The 26945-nt window shown below is 39.4% G+C and overlaps 1 protein-coding gene across 1 annotated transcript in view; it reads left to right on the top strand.

Moving 5' to 3' along the window:
* cspg4 (chondroitin sulfate proteoglycan 4) overlaps positions 1-26945 on the top strand; it is a 96461-nt gene that overhangs the window by 49188 nt on the left and 20328 nt on the right. Inside the window, exons 2-6 of the mRNA XM_088080293.1 lie at positions 4641-4804; positions 7880-11431; positions 17413-17601; positions 17750-18025; positions 24805-24981. Of these exons, the coding sequence (XP_087936419.1) occupies positions 4641-4804; positions 7880-11431; positions 17413-17601; positions 17750-18025; positions 24805-24981 (4358 nt within the window). The remainder of the gene's footprint in view (positions 1-4640; positions 4805-7879; positions 11432-17412; positions 17602-17749; positions 18026-24804; positions 24982-26945) is intronic.

Here is a 26945-nt window from a genome sequence, read left to right as displayed (position 1 = left end):
CATTTATGAAGTCTTTCACAACTTCATGTGCTCAGTACTTCTCCAGCATATGCATTTTTTCTAAAACTTTACTGTTAAGAACACTTTTGCACAAAAAAAATGTGCGTGTTTGAACCCTTCTCATGCATGCTCCACGTTTGTTTTAAATAGTGAATTTTATTTTTGCCAAAATGCACATATTTGGGAAGCACTGAGCATATGACAGAATACATGAGACTTGAGTTAAACTGTAGAAGTTTTGTAAGAGTTATATAATATGATACAATTTTTTTTGTTGTTAAAAATGGCTGAATTTTTATTTCAGTAACCAAGAGTTTTTGCCATTTTATGATCATTCGTTCACTGTTGAGGCATGTGAGAAAAACAAACCTTTCTTCACAAAGTCACCCATGAGTTATGGATGTACAGATGATCATTTTGTGGATGAAATATTCCTTAAATCAAACTCCCATTGCTCCAAGAAGATTTTGCACTGCAGAAATGGATGTAGGCAAAGCAAAAGATAAATATTGTCTGGGAACATTTTGCAAACGAGCCACAGACGAAACATTTTGCGATCCATTATATTGACAAAACTGCCATTCAGATGGCACAACATTTCTCTAAAGCCATATTTGTTTTTGCAAATTATTAGCATAAACTGTAGACAGGATTTTGAGGAGATTCTTGTTCTGACAAACTACAGTGAACTGAAGGAGCGTGTTGCGCATGACTTGTATCAACTAATATTTCTCTTAACAAATGACAGTTAATCAATTAGCAAACTTGTTGATCATTTTTCTGACAATCGGCTTATTGATTCAGCACTAGTAGATTCCTGATGTGTAACTGCTCCTGTGTATAATAATCAATGCTGTGATAGTCTGCTCAGTCATTATCCGCACATATAACTGGAAAACCGATGTTCATCACAAGCACAAGTGCTATTGACCCCTGTGGGTGATGTAATTGCCTATCATGGTAATGACTGTGTTGCCATATGGTAATTGCCATTACACCCTTAAAAGCTCTCAGATTCTATCTATGGTTAACAACACCCTATCCTTCACATAATTATATCCAGTATGCCCTGTTGTAACAGACCCAGCCCAGCAAAGGAAACAAATGACCAACATAACCACTATTTATAGTGAAGCTTACCATGGTTTAACCATGGGTTACGCAAGTAGGTGGTTTGTTTGGATTCCAGGGAGTGTAACCATGACAAAACTGTAGTAGAGGAACAAACAGTCGGTATCCTTTGCTTCTGCAAGAAGTAAATCATATTATTTGAAAGACATGTGGGCAATCATGTTGATAAATAAAACAATCAGAAAGAATATTGTGCTTGCAATTAAGGTATTTTCGTTGGTGACAATACAAACACCGAGAAAGCATCTCAAAGGCTCATATCATGTTTGCACATCTTCACAATCACTTGCCTGAAGTGACTCTGACTCATTGGCAAAGACAAGTCACAGGACAGAAAGTCGTCTGAATGTCTATAATCTTCCTGCACTTGTGGTCAGCGTGCCTCTCTTCCCCATAGCTTTTCCGGACATGTGTTGGTAGATTGAGACCAAAAGAGGATGGAGAAGAGGAGGAGGAGGAGGAGGAAAGGGAAAGAAAGACAACAGGCTAATTCATTCAGTTCTCTCGTGAAAGAGAGGAAGACTCAGTTTCCTCGGAGCATTATAAATACAAGCGCAGTCAGTCATCAAATTATAGCCATCTGCACTGGCCTGAGACCAGGATTCTGGTTGACGCACAATAAAGTAGTGTGAGAAGGGGTGTGGTAGCTGAAGGGGATCAGAGACTGTCCTCTTCGGTGGTTAAACCTCCACACACAGACTGACACCAAGTGTGGCAGCAGCTTCACAGCTCCAGCTTACACTCCTAAGGAGCGGGGATGATCCCTTACAGATAATGATGCCTTGTCAGTAAAAACACCTCAGGCTAGATCCCATCTACCCACAGCTTCAAGTCCCAGGAAGATGGACAGGACAGCTGAGAGTTATGTTGCAGGAGAAAACAGGAGACTCGTGATGCCCCAAAGCCCTTGGTGATTATGGTTTTTTTTTCATCCTGCAGGTGTGAGTAACTTCTTGCATACCTGTTGGACAGTGTGAATACAGAAGCAGTTCAAGCAGGAGACAAAAGAAGTGTCACAGAGCAGGGCATTTATACAGATAGTATATTGAAAATGTGCTTTTCCTACATGAAGCCTATTCTACACACAGCTTTGTAGAGCTTAGCTGGGGAACTAATGAATCCCAGGCCCAGGTACACTGCAGAGAGTGGAGCTATTGTGTGTATCATTAGAAAATGTGCTCCTTTTCCTGAAGGCAACAGCAGCAAGCTGAATTTGAACCAGAAAATCCTCAGGCAGAATTGTCTTGGCATCGCCCTCTCCTTCAGCTTTTTATCCCCATGCTCAGTGAACAATCCAACAAAAGCTCGGGTTTAAGAACCATGGAGCTCATTGCGATTTTCTTTGTTAATGCAATTGCCTGTAAGAAAAGATTCTTCTCCCCCATTTTTCAGTTTCAGCCTGAAGGCTCCTGTGCAATTAGCACAAGTCTTTCATTTGGAATACCTTCGCCTTACCAGAAACTCTCTGAACTGTACCATAATAGCCTCTGGCACAGGCAGTAACAGCTAACGACAATAGCCCCCGAAAAGTGACATTTTGAAAACGAATGATGTGTAACTGTGATAATTTCTCTTGATTCAGTAGTACAAATGATATTTGCATGTTCCATCCATTCTCGTTCAACAGTACCAGGATGAGTCTTGTTCATGGATGGATTACTGAAGGGGCCTACTGGGCAGAGGCCCAGGGGCCCAAAAGTGTCATATAGCTCCCTGGTCGCAAATACAACTAAATAACTACAAAAAGACACAAAACAACCACAAAGTGCTCTCTCTGTGCTCTTTGCTCAGGTGGAGAAGAGGTCGAGGGGCCCTTTGTATATCTATGCCCAGGGTTCTGTTGTCTCTGCTTATGATCTTAATGATTTTCTTTTGCTAGTTTTCTCAAACTTCTTGCAGTTCAATTGTTTGGTTTAACACAATATGGATAAAAAAGTGCAACATGTGAAAATGTCAAAAACACTTTCCTGTGATATTTATTTCTGAGAGCCACCAACGTGGCGTGTCTGGCTGCAGGAGACTGGCGCTGTGCAGCAGTGTATAATCGACCGTCTCTGTGTATTCGCCCCTGCGCTGAGACCGTTCATCACTGACTTTGTTCATGACAGAGTAGCCTTGGAACCAAAAGCAAACGCCTCTTAGTGAAATCACAAAAGCATGGGCACGTGATAAAAGCTGTGCTTTCGTCCTTGCTGACATCGAAATGATTGTCTTTGTTCCCATTTCCAGTGTTTGTTGCAGATCTGGAGATGGAGGGGTTCATTTACAGGATGCAAAAACCAAAGGACAAATGTACCCTTCAGTGTTTTGAAGTTGGCAGCGTGGCATTAATGTGGATGCAACACAGGCACAAGCTGCCCTTTAGAGGCACACGCACACCGACACCTTCAAACAGTCTTGAGAACATACTTTTTCCATTTATAGCTCTGAATGGGAATGTTTGGTGTCTTATTTTCTCTGACTCAGTCGTGTCTAAGAAGTTCTCTGAGATTTTTGCCGCGTGACATCAAGCCCACCGCCCTGCCTGGCTACTGGATGCTGCTGTTGATTTGAGGGAATATTTTGGCCCTTGTGATCTCGTAGGAATGTTCTAACTTTGACACAGCAATGTCTCTCTCTGCTTCACTATTCCAAATATCCCAGAGCATTTGCATTGTGTGATGAGAGGACTGCCTTCTTCACTGTGTTCCAATGAGTTTCTGTGTTTTGTCCCTTGTGAGGGTGAGTGGGTGTCTCATGGAAAGCCCCCTTTCTATATCTCTTGGCTCAGGCCATGGAAAACCCATGCTGAGGAAACCGGGTCTTGGAGGTTGTCCAGTTTAATTTCAGAGCATGTGCACTGGGAAATAATTGACTTCCTCCGTGGTTTACATTTTGTCGAGGGCCTTGCCGAGCACAGTCCGAGGCAGGTGGCCGAATTTGCATATCATTGGAAACGAGACCGCTCAAGCCTGGGAAATCCTGCACCCCAAGACTCTATATGCCCGGAAAACCTCCGCAGGGGTAATGACTGATGTCTCAGTGAGAGAATCCCTTTGAGGCCAGAGGAGCTCCTCTTCAGCCACGTGCAGCTGGAGGACACCTGATAATATAGAAATCAGTTCTGAGCAAGTTGCACCGTAACATGAGCAATGCTCATATATAGTGATTGCCTCTTCCAAACTTCCACATTAGAATTCACAGAGCTGCCACCCAGCAGTTGTAGCATGAGTTTATAGCATCATATGCAGGTGTCTCTTTGTGTTACCGTAATGTAATAGTGCATGTTATGATGCCTCGGTGTAGAGGATGCAAATTGTGAGATGTGTCAAAATGGACAAAAGGCATTTTTTTTCTTTAATCAAAAGTGCATAGTCAAAGAAAATATGTGTATTTTATATACGTATAGGGTGACATACACAAAAATTACTGATTGTTGCAGTTATGCTGTATGCATATTTGACTTGTAGGCTGACATGATACCTATTTCTTGTCTTTATATGCAATGTCCTATTTTTCACTCTTCACAGAATCCTACTTTGGGGACAGCTACTGCAGTTTACAAGCCTTCCAAGATGTCTCCACCTTCCAGCTGTCACTACAGATCAAGACAAGCCGGAGAAGTGGGCTGCTGTTATTGGCTGCAGGAATGGAGGACTACCTGTTCCTTGAGCTTCAAAACGGGAAAGTTCAGGTGAGCTCTGAACAAACTGTGATGGAGGCTGAAATATTATACTGATTTTAGCCCTTTTTACACAGAGATCCTGCAATAGGGCTCAGTAATGAAGAGCCATCTTTACCCCTGGTTTCCTTTTTTATGCAGAAACAGATTACACATCGTCAAAAATTCACATCCATCCCATCCTGCCAGCTGTCCTTTTTACAAAAACATCACACACTGTTTCTGCCTGCGCTGCTAGAGAGACAACTCTGTCCACCCATCAAAGGTTTATACCTTTTATACAGAACTGCAAGGCAGATTAAGGCGTAACATTACTTCTGTGAACAGGCAGTGTAAAAAGGGTTGTTGTTCGACAATGTGGGTTGGTCAGTCCCAGTTTTTCTGTATATATCAAAAGGTCATTGCCTGAATATAAGATAAGCATAGCTATATGTCAACAGCAGCTGGCATCATTGTACCCAATAAGACATGGATTGAGTAAGCATAAAGACGGGCGACAAAAACAGATGGTTCAGAAATAATACACATAAAGAAATGTACAAAATTATCCCTCCGCAGTCACTGCCTGCATACTAGACAGTAACACTATATCTAAAAGAAACAAGTGATGGCGCTTGCATTGATGTCAATTCAAAAACACAGCAGGACATGTCATGTTGCCACTTTTTTTCCTCCAGAGAAGAAGCAAGTATAACAAAAAACAACAACAGCAATTAGCACATTTTTTTGTGTTGAAACAGATACAGTGTTAGCTTACATACAGACATAGCTTCACACTCTGTATTTTTACCTAGAGTGCTGAGTATGTATGCACATTCAATGTCAAAAGAAAACTTTAACTGTTAACTTGCTTACGCAGTAGCTGTGTGGCATCTGTTCTGTTTTGTTGAAGCATAATATAAAGATGTGAAAATGTTCAATAAAAATGGCAGCAGTGTTATTATTTCAGCAGGATAGTAACGTATTGATTTTTTCACTAGTATAATCCCCAAACATCACATATAAAATATTTTACTTTGGGCGTGTTAGCTGCAAAATGTCTCATTCATTTTTAATCCATTGCAAAACTACACCATAGATTACGAATAGTGTAACTTTCAGTGTTGTTCAGAAAGCCATTTAGCCTCAAGACGTATATTGACACATAGGTTTCACTCTAAAACAACTTAAATTATTTAATCGTTTACTGTCTTCTTTAACTGAAGTTGTCTCACTGGAATGAGAACCGTGACATTTTACATCTTTAATTAATTGTTTGACATCAGTGAGAAGCAGCAGAAGTAGCATCAGGTGTGCTATCACAGAGATTTATATAGATTTCCCCTGAAAGCACAATATCTCTACATTTTCAATGAGGTGAAATCTCAGGGTAAGTGCAATAAAAGGAAACACCACCTTTCTCAGTCCTCTTCATTTTGTTCCTCAGAGTGATGAGATGCACCGAGCAAATAGACTCAAGGCCTTATAAAAAATTAAACAGCCTTATCTATTGTGCATGTGCTTGAATTCTGAAAACGCAAATCTCTGATGTTATCAGTGAACATTTTAGCACTTGTTCATTTTTATAGCTCAGTCAACACTGTGAGCATACCTAAGGAATTTTCTGGGGTTGCTGTTACACAGCCTTGGTCGTAAATGTTAATATTACAATAAAATGAAGCTTAAACTCAAGTGTTTCATGAGTCAACAAATTAGCTGCTATAAATGGTAAGTGAGAGGATCCAGAGAATGCCATGAACATAGATACAGGTATTTGGGGTAGCATTTGTGCATTCAATAGTTTCTTGTCCATGAGTACTGACAGGCATGTACAAAGTTGTAACTTGTTGCATCTATTCATTTTTAGGAAAGGCATTTTCTTGAAACATTATGCCTGCATTTATGTTTTGCTCATTTGTGTTAAAATTTCTTTACTAATCAATTTAAAAAAAAGATCAAATACACCTGAGAAACATTAGGCGTGTGATAAAGACATTATTTGACATGGTGAACTTATTGTCTTGCATGATACACTATGCCCAACTAAGAGGAGCTCTTAATGCCAGCTCTCAACCCGAGCTACTAATGGATTAGTACTCACCCTGATTGCTTGTTATTGAACCATAATATTTGCAGAAAAACCTTGTTGAGATCTCCTTTTGTAATAGTTGCAAAATCCACCACTTGCTTAGTGGTTTTTTTTTTGGGTTTTTTTTTGATAGTCCTGGAAAAATTTGACGGCCCAAGAAGTAGACCAAGACGTATTGACTTCATTCTGAGACTTCTTGATTGAGCTCCTCATTTAACAATGCGACATGTGTCCCATTTTTTTAGTTTTGTGTGCTTGCCATCCTCTTTCAACCATTCATCAAAACTACATCCACCAAATAAATCAGACTTACAATGAAACAATCCATTTTTGATCAATATTGCCTTCAGGTTTTTGATGCAGCTGTGGAAGTTGCAATGTAACATTTTTGATGAGGAGGAGAGTGCGCTGTGCCATGCGGATTGTGACACAGTCAAGCAGACCAATGAAAATTGTGTAGTCAAATTGTATAATTGTATGTATATTGTAATTATATAATTGTATAATAAAAAATGGATACAGAAAGGTACCTTGATTTTTTTTCCATGGCAATATTGGTCTATGTTGGGTTTTTTTTTGTTTGTTTGTTTTTATCACAGAAATGATCAATATTGCAATTGCAAATTAAGCTTTTTGTAGCCAACTAGAATAATAAAATTACTTGCTTTTTCATTCCACTAGAAAAATTTTGCGGAAATAAAATTTGATTGAAGCAAGATGAAAAAAAAAATTCCTTGGGGACCTAATTTGCAGTTGAAAAAATGTTTTTAAAAAAATCAAAATATTACACTATATGTTGTCGCAATACTTTGCGTATAGTAAAACATTTAAAATCGCAATAATATTGTATCTTGAGCTATGTATTGTGATTGTGATAATATCATATCCTGGAGCTTCTGATGATTCCTTTCCCTACACAATAGACATGTACAAAGCTGAGATCTATTGTATACTTATTATATTTGAATATCTTTATATATTTAATAATAATTAGATAAAATGTTTTTGTTTTCCCTCAGGCACGGATGAACATGGGGGCTGGCGAGGTAAAGCTGACCTCATCCCAAGGAGTACAGCTGAACAACCTTGTGGACCACAAAATCACACTCACTCTGCAAGATGGCCAACTCACCATGACAATTGATGAGCTCTTCCCGACATATGTTCCTATGGATGCGGAGGGCGAACAGCTCAACATTGACCTTGGCATTTGGCTTGGAGGGACAGGAGAGCTGGATGCTCCCTACCTCAGCAATGCAATACCCCCTTTCCGCGGCTGCATGACTCAGGTCAAGTTTGAGTCCCACCAGTTTGATATTCTCAGCACGGCATTTAAACAGTGCCACGACACAAAGGAATCCTGCAGTAGTGAGTTTGAGGCCGGTGATGGGGAGGCGACTAGCTTCAGCACACCTGACTCCTTTGTGTCCTTCCCTACCTGGAGCGCAACTAATGGTGCTCCAAGGGTCTTAGAAGTCCTGATGAAAACCACCATTGAGGATGCGTTACTTGCTTTCCACCCTGGCCGAGAGTCAGACTTCATTGCAATTGGTGTTGTGAAAGGCTTTCTCAAAGGTGTGCTGGACCTCGGCAGTGGTACGGAGGTACTGGAGAATACCCAGGTGCAGCTGGATGATGATCAGTGGCATAGAGTTAAGGTTCAAGTCAGTCAGGATTCTTTTGTCATCATGGTAGACAGCCAGTCTTCCTCCCTCCCTCTCGACCCAACACAAAAATTGGACTTGGTTGGAAACTTGTATTTAGGAGGCATCCAGGGAAAAATGAAGGATGTGTTTCGTGACAGCGGGTCCTTGAATCGTGCAGAGGAGGAAATGACAGCCGAATCTTTCATTGGTTGCTTGGGGGAAATCAAAGTAAATCAGAAGGATAGAAGCCTGCAGGATGCTTTGGTTACTAAAGATGTCCATGTTAAATGTGAAGGAGAGGACTATGATTACTCAAGTTACTATGACACAGATGCAACCACCTCTCCACCTGTTCAGTTCCCATATGGTGATACAGACGTCAACGAACACCATTGCAACCCAACAGATGACATGCCAGAAATATTCAGAAATGTAACAAAACTTCTTGATGTCGCCCCATTGTTTGTGCCAGAACGTGGGGAAGCCCTTCTTGATGTCAACAACCTAAGCCCTACGTTTGACCTCAGCGCTGCAGGAATTCGTCAGTCTGAAATCATTTTCACTCACCAGAGTGATCCCTGGTATGGCTTGGTTGATATAAACACCAACACAAGACGCACACGAAAGTTCACCCTCCTCGATGTTGTCAATAAGAAAATTAAGTACATGCACGATGGAAATGAAAGGCATGCAGACCAAATCCAGCTGCAGGTGGTTGCTCAAAGTAACAGTTACCTTCCTGAATGTTTAAAAACTCCTCAGGAGTATGTCCTCCCAGTTGAAATTCTTCCTGTCAATGATATACCACAAATTGGTGGAGGAGAAATCACCATCACAGAATATGGAAGAACTCGTCTGAGTCCCAGCCTTATCAAAATGACGGATTCTGACACCCGCTGTGATGAATTAGTAGTAACTGTAACCTCAGAGCCTTCCATGGAGGTTGGTTACTTAGAAAATGGTGAGCAGCCTGGAAGGAGCATCTCAGAGTTCACTTGCAAGGAATTGAAAAATGGAAATATCTATTTCGTACATAGAGGGGGTAGTGAGGCTGGAATTACCTTGGAGGTGTCTGATGGACAATCAGTAAGCCATTCGACTACTTTTAACTTAGCTGTGACACAGCCACACATGACTATGGTCACCAACACTGGACTCCTCTTGTCTCAAGGAAGCAACTCATCCATTGGTGTTCAAAATCTGGCTGTCATCGCTCATCCTCGCAATGGAGATGTTATGTTTAATGTCACACAACCTTTGGTATATGGAGAACTACAGATCATGTCAAGAGATGGAATGTATGAGCAGGTTACTACCTTCCATCAATCTGATCTGGATCAAGCCCGCCTTAGATATGTCAGCACAGACTCGGCTGACCAGGAGGACGTTGTGAGCGAGCGGATTCAGTTCAACGTCCACTTAGGGCAGTTCTCCCTCTGGAATCAAAACTTCTTGGTCAAGATCATGCCTGCAAAGGTGATAGTTTCTAACCTGGTCCCACTGGAGATGGAGGCCGGTGAAGAGCAAACAATTGGACTCACAGAGCTTCAAGCTGAAGTTAGAGGGGAAAACCCAGATCCACAAACTGTGAAATACATCCTCGTCAAGTCTCCAACACTTGGTAGTCTGAAGTTGTCAGGCAGAGAGTTGGCTGAGGGTGATGTCTTCACGCAGAAGGACATTTTGGACAGCAGTGTCAGCTACAAAGTGCGTGTGCAAAGAGCTGTGGATAGTATAGACCAGTTCCAGTTCAGAGTCCTTGCTGATGATCAGTACTCCCCTCTCTACACCTTCCCAATTACCATCCTCGCCAATGCAGATGCTCCTGTTTTGACCAATGAGAGGTTGGTTGTCTTGCAGGGTGGTGAGCATACTCTGAGCAAAAACTACCTTTGGATGCAATCTGCTGGTTCTACAGATTTTGTGTACAGGGTCACACAGGGGCCAAAATATGGGCGACTGATAAGGGACTCCCCACCCGGACAGCCAAGATTCGAAGGGGCAATAAGAATATTCAGCAATGAAGACCTCCAGTTTGACAGGCTTATTTACAAGCATGATGGCTCCAAGACAAGCAGTGATGAGTTCCGTTTTTCAGCATTTGATCAAGGAGCAGGAAGTTCAGGCACTGAGGAAGCAATTAGTGGAATTTTCAGGATATCTATCCAATCCAAGAACGAGCATGCTCCTGTGAGGGTTGTAGATAAGGTCTTCAATATAGTTCGCCACGGTCAGCGTCTGCTAACAACTGATGTCATTCAGTTTAAGGATGATGACTCCGGTTTCAATGACACCCAAATTGTCTACGCCCGTGAAGGAATCCTCTCAGGCAACATTGTCTCAAGAACTAATCCCTCACAGTCCCTTTTCCGTTTCACACAAGCTGACCTAAGAGATAAGAACGTCCTCTTCATTCACCACGGAGCAGACCGGGAACGCTTCTCCCTGCAGGTGTCAGATGGTTTCCATAAGACCACCGCGCTGCTTGACATCCAGGCAAGTGAACCCTACCTGCGAGTCATAAACAACACAATCATTGTCATCGATCATGGAAGCACCAAGACCCTTAACACCACTCTGTTGAGCGCCGACACCAACATGGATATCAGAGATGACATTGACATCAAGTTCCAGGTCACGTCGCCGCCCAGCGACGGCAGGATTATTGTGAGTGGGATTGAGGCTTCAGAGTTCACCCAGGAGGACCTGAAGAAAGGCGTTGTGTCATATGAGCATAATTATGAGAGTCTGAGGTCCAAGGACTCCTTCAGTTTCACAGTTCAAGCCAGAGGACATTCTGAAGAGGGCACGTTCAGGATTAAAATATTCAAGCAAGGTTATCTCTCTGAACCTGAGGTGGTCACCAATGAGGTCATCATTTTGTATGAGGGAGAGCACACCATAATCAGCAAGGAAAATCTCAAGGTAAGCTTTACTGAGTTATTACAGTATGTTGAGCAAAGAGAGTTTTTTTTTTTTTTTTAAATGCAAGATTTCTTTATCTGATGTAGAGCCAAAACTTTCTCTGGGAGTTGTGAAGCCCTCTTGATTTTTAGCAGCCCCGTGCCCTAGAAATTACATTTACATACAACTAATTTGAAACAGCAAATTAATTAACAGAAATGTAAAGCAGAGGGAATTACTCATTTTCTATAAACATAATGAGGAAAGTTGCAAATTAACACACCTGGCAAATTGCGAAAATGTTGATACTGAATAAAAAATCCACTGGCAACTTACTTCATTTCTTTTCAGTCAAAATAGAAAATCTTGTAATACATTATCTACTCACAGTGACAACAATTTGTGACAAACATTTTTTATTATTTTTTATTATTTTTTTTTACTGTTTCTTGTTTTTATTAACATCTTTCTGGAATCACAATCTTTCCCTAACCTTAACCAAACTGCTTTTGTAGAACAGAATAACCACAGACAGGAATCTGGATGCAAACCCAAGATTCTGATGTCACAGTCCTGCACTGTGTATCAACACACTCTCATTTATAGTTTATAGTTTTATTTTTGCACAATTAAAACACACAAAAGAAAAAAAAACGATATGGCTTATTTAAAGCCTCCACCTAATGAAATTAACACAAGATTATTGAGAACACAGAAGTACAGAAACATACAGAAAAAATACATAAAATAATACCAATGATAGCAAACTACTAGTAACCAAATATCTTTGATAATAACAGCAAAAAACAACAATAATAAAATCCAATTAAGTGCAGAAAATATGAATGTGAGACATGTAAGATGATGTTAGTACGATAAGTGTGTGTATGGGTATGTGTGAGGGGTATAATAGAATTATACTACGCTGACCCTTGAGCAATATCAAAAATACATCACAGTGAATGAGACATTTTTAAATATGGACAAAATACACCCATTACAAAACAGAGGTTAAATGTTTTTTCAGGCATCTTTTGTAACACTTTATATGAATGCAGGTTTTTACCAGATGGAAAAAATCATTCCACAGTTTCGCTGCCCTAAATCTTATTGAAAACTGACCTCGACAAGTAAGAAATTTGGGAAGATGAAGAGCTGAAGACTTACGAGTTAAGTGTGAATGCAACTGTGAATTAACTGTAAAATAAGTTGTGAACTGCTCAGGAATATTCCCTTCACTAAAAAGTATTTTGTAAGTAAAGACACATATTTGAAAAATATTGATGTCGTAAATGGTGAGAATTTGAAGTCTCTGAAATAACGGTGCAGATGAAGTGTGTGACTCTGATCTGGTTGCGATCCTAACAAAGCGTTTCTGCAGCACTAAAATTTTATAAAGAGTAGTCGGGAAAGTACTTGCCCAAACTATATTACAATATGAGAGATATGGATAAATCAAACTATAATAAAGAATTAGAAGACAGTTTGTGGTAACAAGATGACTGATCCTCATTATTATACCAAGAGATTTATGAAATTTTTTACTAACCCAATCAGTTTGTTCTCTCCAATTCAAATTCTCATCAACAAAAATGCCCAAAAATTTCGTACTGGACACCTGAGGCATCACGACAGACTCAATCATTATTTTGCATAACTCCTTAGAATACGTTTTTTTGCCACTGAAGATAATAAAGTTAGATTTCATTATATACAAAGATAATTTATTTAATCTGAACCACATAGCGTAGGCAGTTAAGCCAGCATTGGCATCCTTCATAAGTGAATCAAAATTTGAATAAGAGAGAACAAGGGTTGTGTCGTCAGCAAACATTATTGGGCAGAGGATATTTGAAACATTAGATAAATCATTTCATTCATTCGATCAATCAAACTTCATTTATATAGAACTTTTCATACAAAAAAAGCATTGTAGCACAAAGAGCTTTACAAAAAGACATATTAATGTCACATGAAAGAAAAATACAACCCACCACCCCACCATCCACCGCCCACCCCCTACCCTGCATAAGGTTAAAACATTAATTTACATCTACATTAATAAAATAGGTACCAATAGGCATTATAAACTGAGGAAACGCTATCTTAGATACGGAAACACTGGAGGTATGAGGAAAGAATTAGAATAACAATTAAAAGGGTCTATAAGGCTAATACAAAATAAATACAAATAATTAATAAAAGAGTGAATAAATAACTATATAAATAAATAAAATGTTATACTAGTGTACAGAATAAGAATAAATAAGTTAACAATAAGTAAAATATTGTTAAAACAATAAATAAGTTAACAAGGACTAAAATAGGAATAAAAAAATGAATAAATAAATGAAATAAATATGGTAACGATAGGTAAAATGTTTTTCAATTAAAAGCTAAACTAAAAAGGTAGGTGTTGAGATTACTTTTAAAAACATGAATGGCATTTCAACGTGCAATATTTGCGATTTTTGGTGCTGTGTCTTAAATGCCTGCTGCTTACAGTCTGGCATCTGGTCAATAGCTTGTTATAAAGCTCTGATATTACTGAGTGCTGTGGTGCTACAAATTCATGAACATCCTGAACACAACAAAAAAAGAAAATAGAAGTGGAGAACAGAGTCTCTGCAGAAAAATACACCAGTGCACAGCTGAAGGTCACTCAAATGGTTCCTAAATGATTCCTGAAGGGATTAATTCTGTATGAGTTCATGCCTTGTTTTGTTGGAAAATCCTGCATAATATACCTTTAACACAGGCAGTAATTGGATTTTCATGACAACGTAGTAAAAAGAGTTCAGTAACATACAAATGTAATTCATAGAAGGCATAGCTATTTTAAGGGGTGCAAGAAAACTTAAAAAATATATACATATATAGTAGGCCCATATCCCATCATTTGAACTAAACTGCAGTAAATGAAATTGTTGGGGTTTTTTTTTATAAGTTTAGATTATTTTTTAGGCTATAAACTCAAAATAAATCTGACAGTAAAGGGCAGGATGAAGACCTAAACACAAGATAAAGTCACAGAGCCTTCACACAAACACCCTAATGCTGCATTTAAAATTCGCAGCTATAATAGCCAAAGAGCTAACAGAACAATGGCCAGGCAGATATCTGGGAGAAGAAAACACTGAATAAAGTGTTAAGTATGATTGTTAAAAATAAACAAAGAAATCTAGAATACAGACATAATCATATAAAAATGTTCATAAAAATATCAGGAAAATGGGTGCTGGGTAGCTCAGTTGGTAGAGCATGTGCACCCGTATTCAGAGGCTATGTGTCCTCGTCACAGCGGCTCTGGGTTCAAATTTGACCGGCAGCCCTTTGCTGCATGTCACCCCCACTCTCTCATCCCCATTTCCTGTCATCTCTCCAGCTTTCCTGTCAAATAAAGGCCATAAAAGCCCCCAAAAATATCTTAAAACTCACAGGGAAAACCTACAAAAAATTCATCCAAATCACCAATTTCAAACAAACTTCCTGCAGATACTGTGTTCACTATTTTGATTAATTGCACAGTTTATTAGTTGTTCTGTACTGTTGTTGTTGTTGTTGTGCATTGAATGTAATATAAAATATCCATAAAATATGTTACTCAGTCAGGGTCCTCGTCTACTCAAAGATAAAGGCTGGGAACCACTGATCTGGAGCTATGGTTCACACATCTACTATAAACATGCTTTGCTGTCATTGAACCTATAAAGCACACATTTGTTTTTATTCAAGGTAGCATTTAATACTTAGACAACTCAGCAGTGATTATGTGACAGAACACTGTCTTTGTCTTTTTCAAGTTTATCTTCACTTCAACAGATTTTTCACGACTCTTTCAAGCACACTATCCTGTTTTGTAACTCTGTCTTTAATCTACATTACAGCCACATGAAGGCAGGGCTAAATATGACTCTTCAGATGCTGCTTTTAATCTAGTTTATGTACTAAATTACAGTCTATTAAGGCTAGAAAACAGAGCACTAAGTATCCCCTGAGGAGCTTCCCGAGGCCCACTGTAATTTATAAGATGAGCCGTCTTGCACTTCATCTTGAATGTAATTAATGAGGTTTAAATGGTCGGCCCATTCATAACACATTCTCTGTATATATATCTTGACTTTTAAAATAATGAGATTTTAATAATTTGATTTTTTAAATCAAAATGTTCTTTCTTTGAAACCTCAATTTTAAGTGCACACATTTTAAATCTGCAGTATTGACTGGAGAAGAACCCAGACAACTAGTACACATACTCCTGAAATATGTATTGAACAAAAGCCTTGGCAGAATAGCCTTTACAACAGGTAAAATATTGACTTGGCCTCTCTGAGCTTTTCCAATGTGTGTCCTTACAATGAAATGAAGAGTAGTACGATCTTCTAAAATATTCTCAAGCGCAAGCATGACTGCTAAACAGTCCAGTGCTTCAGGCTCCAGAGAGTTTATTAAAACTACTCAGTGGGATGACCATAAATCTGCCTGTGTGTAAATCTGCAGCATGACTTTAAATGTTACCAAATGTCACAAATGTCTTTTTCAACTTTCCGTTCACCATACAGCCACATTGTTCCAATTGGAAACTTTATGCTATATACTCACACCATTTGTTATAAATTGCACTTAAGTTGAAGTGCCCTATTTTGGTAGTTAATATACGACAGATTAATCTAGAGTACTGACATTAATTTACAATACTGCTCTTGTACTAAAAGGAAATGAGAAAAGGCATCCAGTTCCAGATGTCTAATATAACCCCAACTTTGAAGCTCTGCTGCCTATTTCAAAAGAATGCTTTTTTTTCATGATTTTATTAGTTTGTTTCATTTGTTTTGCCAACTGTCACTGGGCAGTTGCAAAACATTCTGCTATTTTTGTCAACTGTGAGTAGTTCCTCTATTTCCATGCTGTATTTCACTGAGGGTCAACAGCATCTATCATCACCACACTTCAAAAGTCAAGCAGTTTTACTATGTATGCTGCATTTTGAGGTTAATTTATTAAGTCAGAAAGTGGAGTCATTAACTTTTTAATAAAATGTTGGCATTGTACATTTCTGCAAACCATCTGGTGTTTTTTAACCAGACATATTACGGCATTTCTAGCTTCAATTGTTTCACAAAAACTGGTTGACTTTAAGCAAGATATTGGTAGCATTTTCAGCAGGTATTATGGCACCAAAACTTGGTGTTTTGTGTTTTTTAGCGAGACAGCAGCATTTCCAGCTGCCATTGTGACACAAAAAGTGGGCATTCATAGCCTGACATTGGCGGCATTTTCAGTGGTGATTGTGGCAACAAAACTGGGTGCTTTTTTAGCGAGACATGTACCTTTTTTGTGGTGATTGTGGCACCAAAACTAGTTTGTTTTTTAGTGAGACATCATAGCATTTCCTGACGCCATTGAGGTACCATAAACAGGTGGAGTTGTTTTGGTTGTTTGGTTTTTTTTAGCGAGACATGAGCTTTTTTAGTGGTGATTGTGGCACCAAAATCTGTTTTTAGCTTGATTTTTTAAGGTAGTATTTCTAGCCACAGTTATGACACAAAAAATCAAGTTTTCTTTATGACACATAGGCTTGATTTTCTATGATGAATGTGGTACCAAAAGTAGGTGTTTTTTAGTGCGACAGCAGGACATTCCCAGCAGTGGTTGTTGCACAAAAACTGGGTATTTTAAGCCAAAACAAGATCTTTCCTACCCCTAACCAAGTGGTCTTTGTGCCTAAACATAACCACAGATGAGCTGTTGAAGCGATGTTGAAACGATAAAAAAATGTTAAGTAAAATGTTAAGTTACAACATATCCACTACATCTTAAACATACAAATATTACATGTCTGTATTTTGCAGAGACAGATAATGCCAACATTTATTAGGGGGATTGGGTTGTTTCTCAACACACAAAAAACACACTTAGAGGACCATCCCTTAAAAAAGAAGACGAAACAGTAATTTAAGATGCTGAATAACTAATCAAAAGTGTGTACCTTTGCCTTTTAGGTGGACCAAGCTGATATTCTGCCGACAGAAATGGTGTTCACCATTAAAGAGTCTCCTCGCCTCGGTCACGTGGTCAAGCTGACAAACAGCTCAGACAGCACAGCCTCTCCTGTCCTCGACTACATTGACTCCTTCACTCAAGAGGACATTGATCAGGGACGCATTCTCTACGTGTCTGCATCCATCCAGGTTTACTGTCCTTTCATTTATTCTGTTGTAGTTAATCAGATGTGGCAGCTTCTTCTCTTTCATTTTCACACTGAGAGTAAAATCAGGCAAAAGACAGCCTCTAATTTGTAGTTTATCAATAACTTATTTGAACTTCCATCTCTTCCAGGGCAATGACGCCTTCACAGTGGACGTCAGCAATGGTTTCACTACGGTGGAGGACCTGCACATTTCTGTGAACATCGTGCCCCGGCTCATCCCCCTCCAGACCTTCAACTTCACAGTGAAGGAAGGCCTCAGCAGGGTGATTAACGCAGAGATTGTTAACATCTCGCATCCCTTCTACAGCTCAGCAAACATTGACTTTGTTGTGGAAGAGCCACCGCAGCACGGGGACCTCCGTTACCTGGATGGAGATGAACTTTCCTACTTCACATGGGAAGAGGTACGTCATAAAAAAATATCAATTCAGATACGTATTCCAACAAAAATACACCTGAGATCTCTAAAAGATCTCTAAACAATCACATCTCTTTGCCCCCTCAGTCTTTCATCTCAAGGACATTTTAATCACCAATTTAGTAAAAATGTAATTCTTTACCAATATAGAACCATATTACACTACTGTTACCTAGTTTGAATAGCCGTGGCTAATTAGAAAAGTCATTGGCGTTTTTCGCCTTTGCATATTGATCCAGCTCCTCTCCTCTTTATGCGTTATTGCGAAATGAATTATTTTGGGTGTGCAAGCTTGCCAAGCTGCAGACCACTGATCGAGACCAACAAACAACAACGTCATTTGTTTTTCGGTGAGACGTCGCTCTATTCTCAGCAGCTTTTAGCACCCCATCATTTCATTTCCAGTGATGTTGTTGCCACCAACCATGGGTTTTAAAAGCCAAATCACGATCTTTTCCTAACTTTAAGCAAGTGGTGTTTGTACCTAATCTGACCACACGTTAACCACAGTGTTTTTGAATCATAAAGATATTTAAAAATTTAGTGTATTTACTCAATAAACATACAATTGAGACATATCTGTGGTGTGAAGAAATTTATAATGCCAATATTTATTCCAGTGATTAGGTTGATATGAGTACCTACAGAAATATGATCACCTTAAATCCCTCAGAGCTGTGTTTTTCCAGTTGGTTTGCTGCTGTTTTTGAAGTTCTTCTCAAAATTCTGACATTTATTTTTACCCAGCTTATTGGCAGAACTTTGTAAAATCAAACTTTAGGCTTCATATTCGCCAAACGGTTGGTTTTACCAAATTGTTAGCATATGTTTCCCACATGTATTACAAAACCCACCCAAACCCTGTATCCCCTAACTAACATTTTAAAGATGTAGAAGATTTGATAAATCATTTCCTCAAAGTACCTGAATTTTATGTGGACAGAGATTTTTATATTTTTGTCAGTCTGGCACCCCCCCAGTCCAATAATCCATGTTTTATCCTGTTTTAATAACTCCAGGGAGTTTAACATCTTTCTCTCACGACTAGATCACAGTGGCTGTTCAGGAGGATTACCGCAGCAAGGCATCGCCATGAAACTTTCCCCGGTTATTTCTCAGTGCTGTTTTGGATTTGTTGTGTTGTACCAGATAAAGAGTGGAGGGAGAGAGTTGGAGCTGCTGCAGCACAGTTATCTGGTCTCTCTCCATGCGGTTCAGAGGCCCCAGCTTTAGGAAAATATTAAAAATGCATGAGTAGTTACCGTTGAAAAACCCCCCAAAAAAACCTCATGCATTCTGAATGGACCACATAGTTTACTGGAGCTAGTTAGACACATATCTTATAGCTCCTACATCTAGCCCCAGTCTGCCTCTGCTCCTCTCTACTTTCCTAAAGCATTGTGGAAAAACTGACGATGCCTTTGGACCGCCTGGAGCCAAAATAAACTGGCCCGGTATATTCCTATAATAATGTGTGAGTGCACACAAGCGTCCCGCGCTTTGCTTCTGCCAGACTCACTCATACTGTTTCTGAAGATCCCAATGTGCAACTCACATGGGTCTAGTGTGTAGCAACAATTACGTTAGTAGCAGCGAGGCAAAGATGAACATAGATATCATCAACTGCCACTATGGAAATGTCACAGAAAAGCTTTTCTTTATACTGCTTTTTTATGTGGGCCTTGTGTGTACTCTTTGTTTTCTTTTACTGTTATAGAATAAAACACAGGCAGCGCTCCCAAATAAGTACCACACTGAAGAATAAATGTCCAAGCCTCAGTCTGTGCAGCATTTAAACCAGACGGTAATAGTTTTAAAATCAAAGTAGGATGTGTGTGTTTTTTTACCACTTAAAGCAACAGTGTGTAAGATTTAGGGGGTTTTAGTCGCATCTGGTGATGAGGATTGCAGATTGCAACCAGCTGAAACTTCTCATGGTTGTAGTTCCTTCAGTGTTCTTTGTACAGGAAGTTTTAACCAGGAGCCGAATTACGGCAGAGGTCTTTTTCTCTCCAAAACAGACGGACCAGGGGATCAAAACCAGTAAAACTTTCATATAAAAACATTTCTTAAGCTGTTTCGCACATCGCAGAAGGGCCGCTTAGCCCAATACCTGCTAATGTGAGCTCATCTTTTCTCTTGTAACTAAATGTGTGCTTACTGTAAAACTTCAGTTAATAGTCCGAGTTATTATTTGTAAAGGTGGGACATATTGTTTATTTAAACCTCTTTTTTGCATTTCTCTTGTTTACTGTGCTGGTATTAATGTCTTTTTTTGTATGCGTGGTCTAAGCAACATCAGCAACTAATGTTATCTTTAGCAGGTAGCCAACAAGCCGGTTTCATACATCTAAAGAACTTCTACAAAAATAAACTGCATGATAACCAGACAGTAAATCAAATTGAGACAGGCAATCATTTGGGACTAAGCTTATAGTTTTATGGTATTTCTGATCTGGGGCTCCCCAGGGTTCTCTTCCTCTCCAAAATAAATATACATGGTGATTTATACTGGTAAATCCACTCAATAACCCAGTTCCAGTTAAATATATATATATATATATATATATATATATTTAAATGCTCTCATTGCACAGGGCCTTATCTTTAACTGGTTTTTGGTTTGTCCATTCTTGGCTACATTAGAAATATGGACGTGAAACATGTCGATCTCCATAAATGAGGACCAGCTCCCTGTGTAGATAAAAATGGCTCATTCTAAGGTAATGATTATACAGTGATTCTTCTTTTCAGGTGATCATACGCTTAAGAAAACACACTCATTTTATTGTTTTCCCTTTTTGCTGATATGTCCCCCTAAATCACGTATGCTGTACCTTGAACTTCAATGCTGTTTCAAGCTCTACTCGTCCCCTTTTCACCTGGGAAGGGACACTGGACTAACTGGTGTGCAGTAATTTTGGCATAATATCACCAGTTGGGGTGGTTCACTGAGGTTACATAAGTGCACGGTAACATCGGGGGCGTGCAGTGAGAAAAACTGAGAGTGTGTACATGAAGATACATGAACACTAACCACAAGAATGTAAAGTTACTTTATGTGCCATGTGCCCCAGATGTGTCACATATAAGCATAGAATCTGTGTCAGACGACGTAAGGCGTTTTTCTAACCATGGTGCTGTGATTTACTCCGGCCTTGAACAGAAAAGTCACGAACACATTCAGTAACATATGTGCTGTTGAGTTGGATCCAACATAGGGAAATGTAGGAAATCTGAAACACTTTGCTGCGATACACCTTTGCTTTAATCATGTTCAGCTCTCCATCAGGTCTCAATTAGGTCTTCCATCTGTGGAAACCTATTAAAGTTCATACAGACATCTTTATTTTTACAGAATGTTTTTGGAACCAAGCAAGCGGGTTATAATGCTAATTTTCCTGAATACAGTAGGCACCCAGAACATGCAATGGTACATTAATCAAAACTAAAAGTAAAATAAATTAGTATCAAATATTGATACTCAGTCTTTTAGGTAAATCTGAAAGCCACATGTCCAAAAACCGCTCACTGTTTATTGTCCCAGCGAGCAGACTGATCGTCTCACTGACTTTCCCCGATCAGTAATGATGATGGGGGTTGTTATTCCAGAAGGATGCCCGTCATATGGGATCCATTTGGCACTTCCTGCTCTCTGAAGCGGGTCCTCTCCTCCCAGCAGCTTGTGGCTTTTGTCAACACAAAGTTTCAACCAGGGATGAGCCCGAATCAGAATATGAATCCGGAAACGCACAGATAATCAAATAGACACGGATATTTCTTATATTCGAATATGCTCGTCAATCGGAAATTTAAAAAAGGAAGTGAATTTTGATGTCATGCACTTCAGTGGCGCAGCATGCTCCACCCGAGGCCCTGCAGCTCCGGTCGTCTTCCTCTGCCCCTCCCCACCGGATTCACTGACTGACTGTGGCTTCATTTCAGTCCAACCGTCACAATATATACATCAAAATAAAGCTCCGGACCTGTCATTTTAGCTGGATGTGTAAATTCCCTCACTTAAAAAAAACCCTGTCAAAATCTGTTTCATTTATTACACATTATTTAAGTTTTTGATAGATATTGTGGACCTTGTCTCTCTACTCACAGGCAGGAGGCTGAACACTGGCAGTGTAGCCGCCTATCACTGTCTCACGTTGGAAGAGGAGGCATTAGGCTAATAGTTCGGCAGAGAAAGTCTTGTGTCTGGCAGATGGATTTCTTTCAAATCCCTCCAAACTTTACATCAAAATAAAGCTTAGGACCTGATGTTTTTAACTCTGTGTTAATTTCCTCCACCTAAAGAAACTCAGTTGTAGTTTCATTTAAGATTTATCTTTCGTTTTTACTCAGGGAAACTCAGTCTCGCACTGAAGAGAGAGGCTTACAGTCCAAACTGATTATTCACTGACCCATGTTGGTTATAAAACTTAGTTTACTTTGAAAAAAAAGAGAAAAGAGAAATAAATAAAACAGGCAAAAGTTCATGTATTGCTGTTACATAATACTGTTGTAAATGTTCTTTTGCAGCTTCTGATCGTTCAGTGTCCCCCAGTTAAAGAGGGGCTGGTGGTGGTGGTTCAGACAGTTCATAAAACTTGGTCGGGGGGGGCATTAATTTGTATGCCAGTTGTAAATCAATTTGATGCTTTGAAGGCACAATAAATGCATTGCCAGATTTAACATGATTTCCTTCCAAGTATCAGAGGGAAATGTTGGGTAATATGCAGGTTATTTCATCCAGATAGGACAGAGAAAGGAGAACTCAGCATGCTGGGTGCCGAGATTCTCTTCTGTATGCAGAAAGTCAACAGAGTTGGCTTGGCTCAGCTGCAGGTGCTGTTTTTTTCACTTTACACTGGATGACTGCTTTCTTTGTGCATCTGGTTTCCCTCAAGGTTTCATCCCACAAGGGAGACTCTCCTTGTTCACGTGCTGCTGCCAGACTTTAAGACCTGATTATAGCCTTTATCTTAAGACTTTGAAAACAGATATTATCTGTTTAGGACAACAAAAGTTATACTGTGAAGGAATACAGGTCTGTTAGGAAACATTTTTCTCAGCTCCTAAGAACATACGTATATGCTTAAAGAGATGGCTTGAATCTTTTGAAGTGGGGTTGAATGAGGTACTTATCCACAGTGTAGCTAAGCAATGTACTGCTGTGGCAACAAAATGTTTTTATGCCTAAAAACATCAATATCATTCATTCTCTGCCAAAAAAATCAATTTTGATAGTGATGCCCCCAAACTTGAAGTCACTTCAGTTCTCAGGCTGTTTACCCTGTCTGTACCATCGATTAGCTCCTGCAACCACAAATTTTGACTTAAAATTCTCGGTACCAGACCATTGCACTTTGACCTGACTAGATGATGTTGTCATGTGGAGGAATTAATGAAATGTGTACAACTTTAACATCTTTATTTGTGTCTATTCAAGCAGACACCCAATGATATGCGGTTCAAAGTTTAAGACAAATGTTTAAAAAAGCCCATTATTATGCTGGGTTCACCACAAATGCTGATTTTCTACGGAGTGCAGGCACTTGCTTTCAGCGATCTTGTTGAGCAGTTAGACTGTTCAAACTGGACGCTCTGTGGCAGGCTCACAATCTGCAGCTATAGTTATGGCGTCTGGCCAATGTCTTTTGCAAGCCGCATCAAATCTGGCAGGGAAACACACTTAATACTCAATTATGAACAATATAAAGGACATATTAGATATGAAATACATATCATATGATAATCTCTGACACACAGAGACAAACACACACACAGCCAGAGACACAGAGGCAAGCAGCGCAGGAGAGACAGGGACAGAGCTCTCCGTGTGATTAGAGAGAAGCAGAGAACGAGAATAGCTGCTGACCAGTGCAGAGAAATGTGCTCCTAACTGCCGACCTATGACAGCTGGCTAGGGGGCTATTAACATGCCGCCTTTAATGCATTAATGGTAAAATAACCAACTATGTACAGACTGTGTTTTTCCACCCCTTGTCAATGGGGGGTGCTGCAACACCCTTAGCACCCATCAACCCGCTCACATGTACAAAGAGAGGTGAAACAGGATAGAAATGGGTACTCTAATGAGACACTGCTTTCCATAAAGTTGCTGGACTCACAAGAGACAGATTTATAAAACACTGTGGAAAATGAATGCAGCAGAGGCCAAGATCTTCTGACTTTTAGTCATTAGTAGGGGTCAAGGTCCAAACCATAGATCCTAGCTTTCCCACAATACATCAGATGGCATCTTTTTGTTACATAAACCCTGTCTACTAAACACCCACATGTTTCAAACTTGCTCTCTGCAATAAATTTGTTCTTTCCAAGCCAAAGCTGAGATAATTGGATCCCCCAGAGCCACAGAAGACATTATACATTATGCTTTCGCAGGCTGAGTAGTACCCCAAATAATTAGCAAACTGACTATTATGAGTAAAATTATTGCCGTTCCAAGTATCAGGGGGAGGACAGCCATCTGAGAAGATCACACTGAGCACCAAAATATTTGAATTAACATAAAAAACAAGAAATTGTGATTGAAATAATGTCAGCTCACACTGGAGCTTGACCAGGTTAACCTGATGGTAATCTTAAACACAGTGTTGTTTGTATATGAGTGTTAAGAGACATATACTGTAAAATTTTATTCCACCTTTTGGACCCACCCAGGCTCTCACTATTTTATGATGTCTCCTGTCTCCTACCGTTCACATCTGATTCAGAATTGAGTGACAACTGGATCCTTTTTGTCTCCTCCAGATGAAACTTGGACACATCTACTACATGCATGACAGCACCGAGAGCACAGAGGACAGTTTTACACTCTCTGCCTCGGCTTATGAGATTGAGCGCCAGAGCCTCCCTGTCACCATCTCGGTGACTGTCATACCAGTCAACGATGAGCCGCCAAAACTGACACGTAACACAGGACTGGAGGTAATGTTTTGCTCTTTGAAAGTGTGTTTGCTGTTACTTTTAGCTTTCCTCCGTCATACTCCACAGTGAACTGCTGTTGCTGCTGGAAAATATCTCTTATATCTATAAAAAGTAAACTTTGCTGGATACTTTTTTCCTTTAGCACATTTCAGCTGATGAGAATTCAAGCTGACCACAAGCGTCACTTTGTGTGAAGGAGGAAAGAACAAACCTTTTATTGCAACCTTTCAAAACAAGGGGGTATTTTGTACTGAAAAGACGAAACTGTGGAGAAAATAACTTGCTTTCTGACAGGTTTATGTCAGTTCCAAGGTTCACTTGATTTAATGTTACTTTTGTGAATATATTTGCTTAATGCTTGAAATAAGAACTTGTGCATGTGATTGATAGGCTGTAGGTACTCCCACCTGCTGCAGACTTTTCATGATTGGTCTGACGCTCAAGCCACACAAAATATGAAAGATAAATGGCTCTTCAATGGTTGATGAAATTCTGACATTTTAAAAAAGCCTTCTTCTTTTTTTTTTATATAAAACTACCTCACAGTGCTTCACTGCTTTATGTTTCATCTTGATTTAGTTTGATTTTCTGACAAAATAGCGTTTGAGTTTAATGTTTTACTGCCAATGTAGAAGTCCCGAGGAATACAAAACACTCAGAAGGTCTTGTGCTGTATAAAATATTTTCCATTAGAGGATCAAGCTGATATAAAATCTTCATTTTAAGAATTAATAAACTCTGAACTCTGAATGAACTTTCTCACATCTATACTGTATAGCTTCAGCTGCCGATACAGTCCTCCGTCATGAATCCTGTATGGAGAGAGAATTAAATTCACTTCATGCTGCAAGTACGATAAATGCAGTGAATTTTGTACTCAGACACTGAAGGATGCTGACCTCATGGGCGATGACGCATGCTGCAACAGTACAGCAGTGGCCTCCGCAGCATATTTGTTTTTATAAAGAGCCATAAAATAGAAGGGAATTAGCATATTCTCAGCTTGACTTCTCCCAAAATGCTGCAAATGAATCATGTACGCCACATAAGTATAAGAGGGTGGTGATTCACTCACTGTATCCACTCAGTGCAGTGTCAAGCAGAACTCAGGTACTGTATACAGTATCTGTATGCATTTATATGCAGCCTCAAATTTGCTGATATTTCAGTTTGCGCTAGAACGGAGGGAATATAGTACTATTGCCACAGTACCTGTGCTTATCCCTCTATATGCTGCATTATTTGCAAAAGTCCACATTCATTCATTCATTCATTTTCTGTAACCGCTTGTCCTCGTAAGGGTCGCGGGGGGGCTGGAGCCTATCCTAGCTGTCATCGGGCGGAAGGCGGGGTACACCCTGGACAGGTCGCCAGACTATCGCAGGGCCCGAAAGTCCGCATTGAATATTCAGATGAAATAAAATGATGTTTTGTATGAAATATATCTAATTTAGAAACATCTAAGTCTGTCAATGACCTAAGGTAATATTGTCCAATTTATCATCATCTTATTTACACAATGGAATTATCTGTCACTCTAGCTGAGGAGTAGAATTGATACCAATGTGATTCTTCAAAAGATTATCAGAATCAGAATCAGAATCTAGTTTTATTGCCAAGCACATTTATATATACAAGGAATGTGGCTTGGCGTTTTTGTGCAAAATAATTAACATAAAGGAGGAATAAAATAGTGAATTTAAATAGAATAGAATATAAGATAAAAGAGATAGAAGCAATTTAAATATATAAAATGAGCGAGTAATTAATTTTAAGTAATTTTACAACATAGTGATTAACTGTAGAAGTATGCTGAAATTAAATTTTATATTTTCTGAATTTAGTGAACAGAAATTGACCATGTGACAATGCCCTGAGGTTGCAGCATATTTTGGCACTGTCAGCTGCAGCACTCTCACTTAATACTGGACCAAAGTCAAACATTGTTGTTCCAGTTAGTCAAT

This window comes from Plectropomus leopardus, chromosome 7, assembly GCF_026936395.1.
Source record: "Plectropomus leopardus strain MGB_pleo_1.0 chromosome 7, ASM2693639v1, whole genome shotgun sequence".
NCBI lineage: Eukaryota > Metazoa > Chordata > Actinopteri > Perciformes > Serranidae > Plectropomus > Plectropomus leopardus.
Note: the sequence above shows the minus strand (reverse complement) of the source record. Positions and strands in the feature narration are given on the sequence as shown.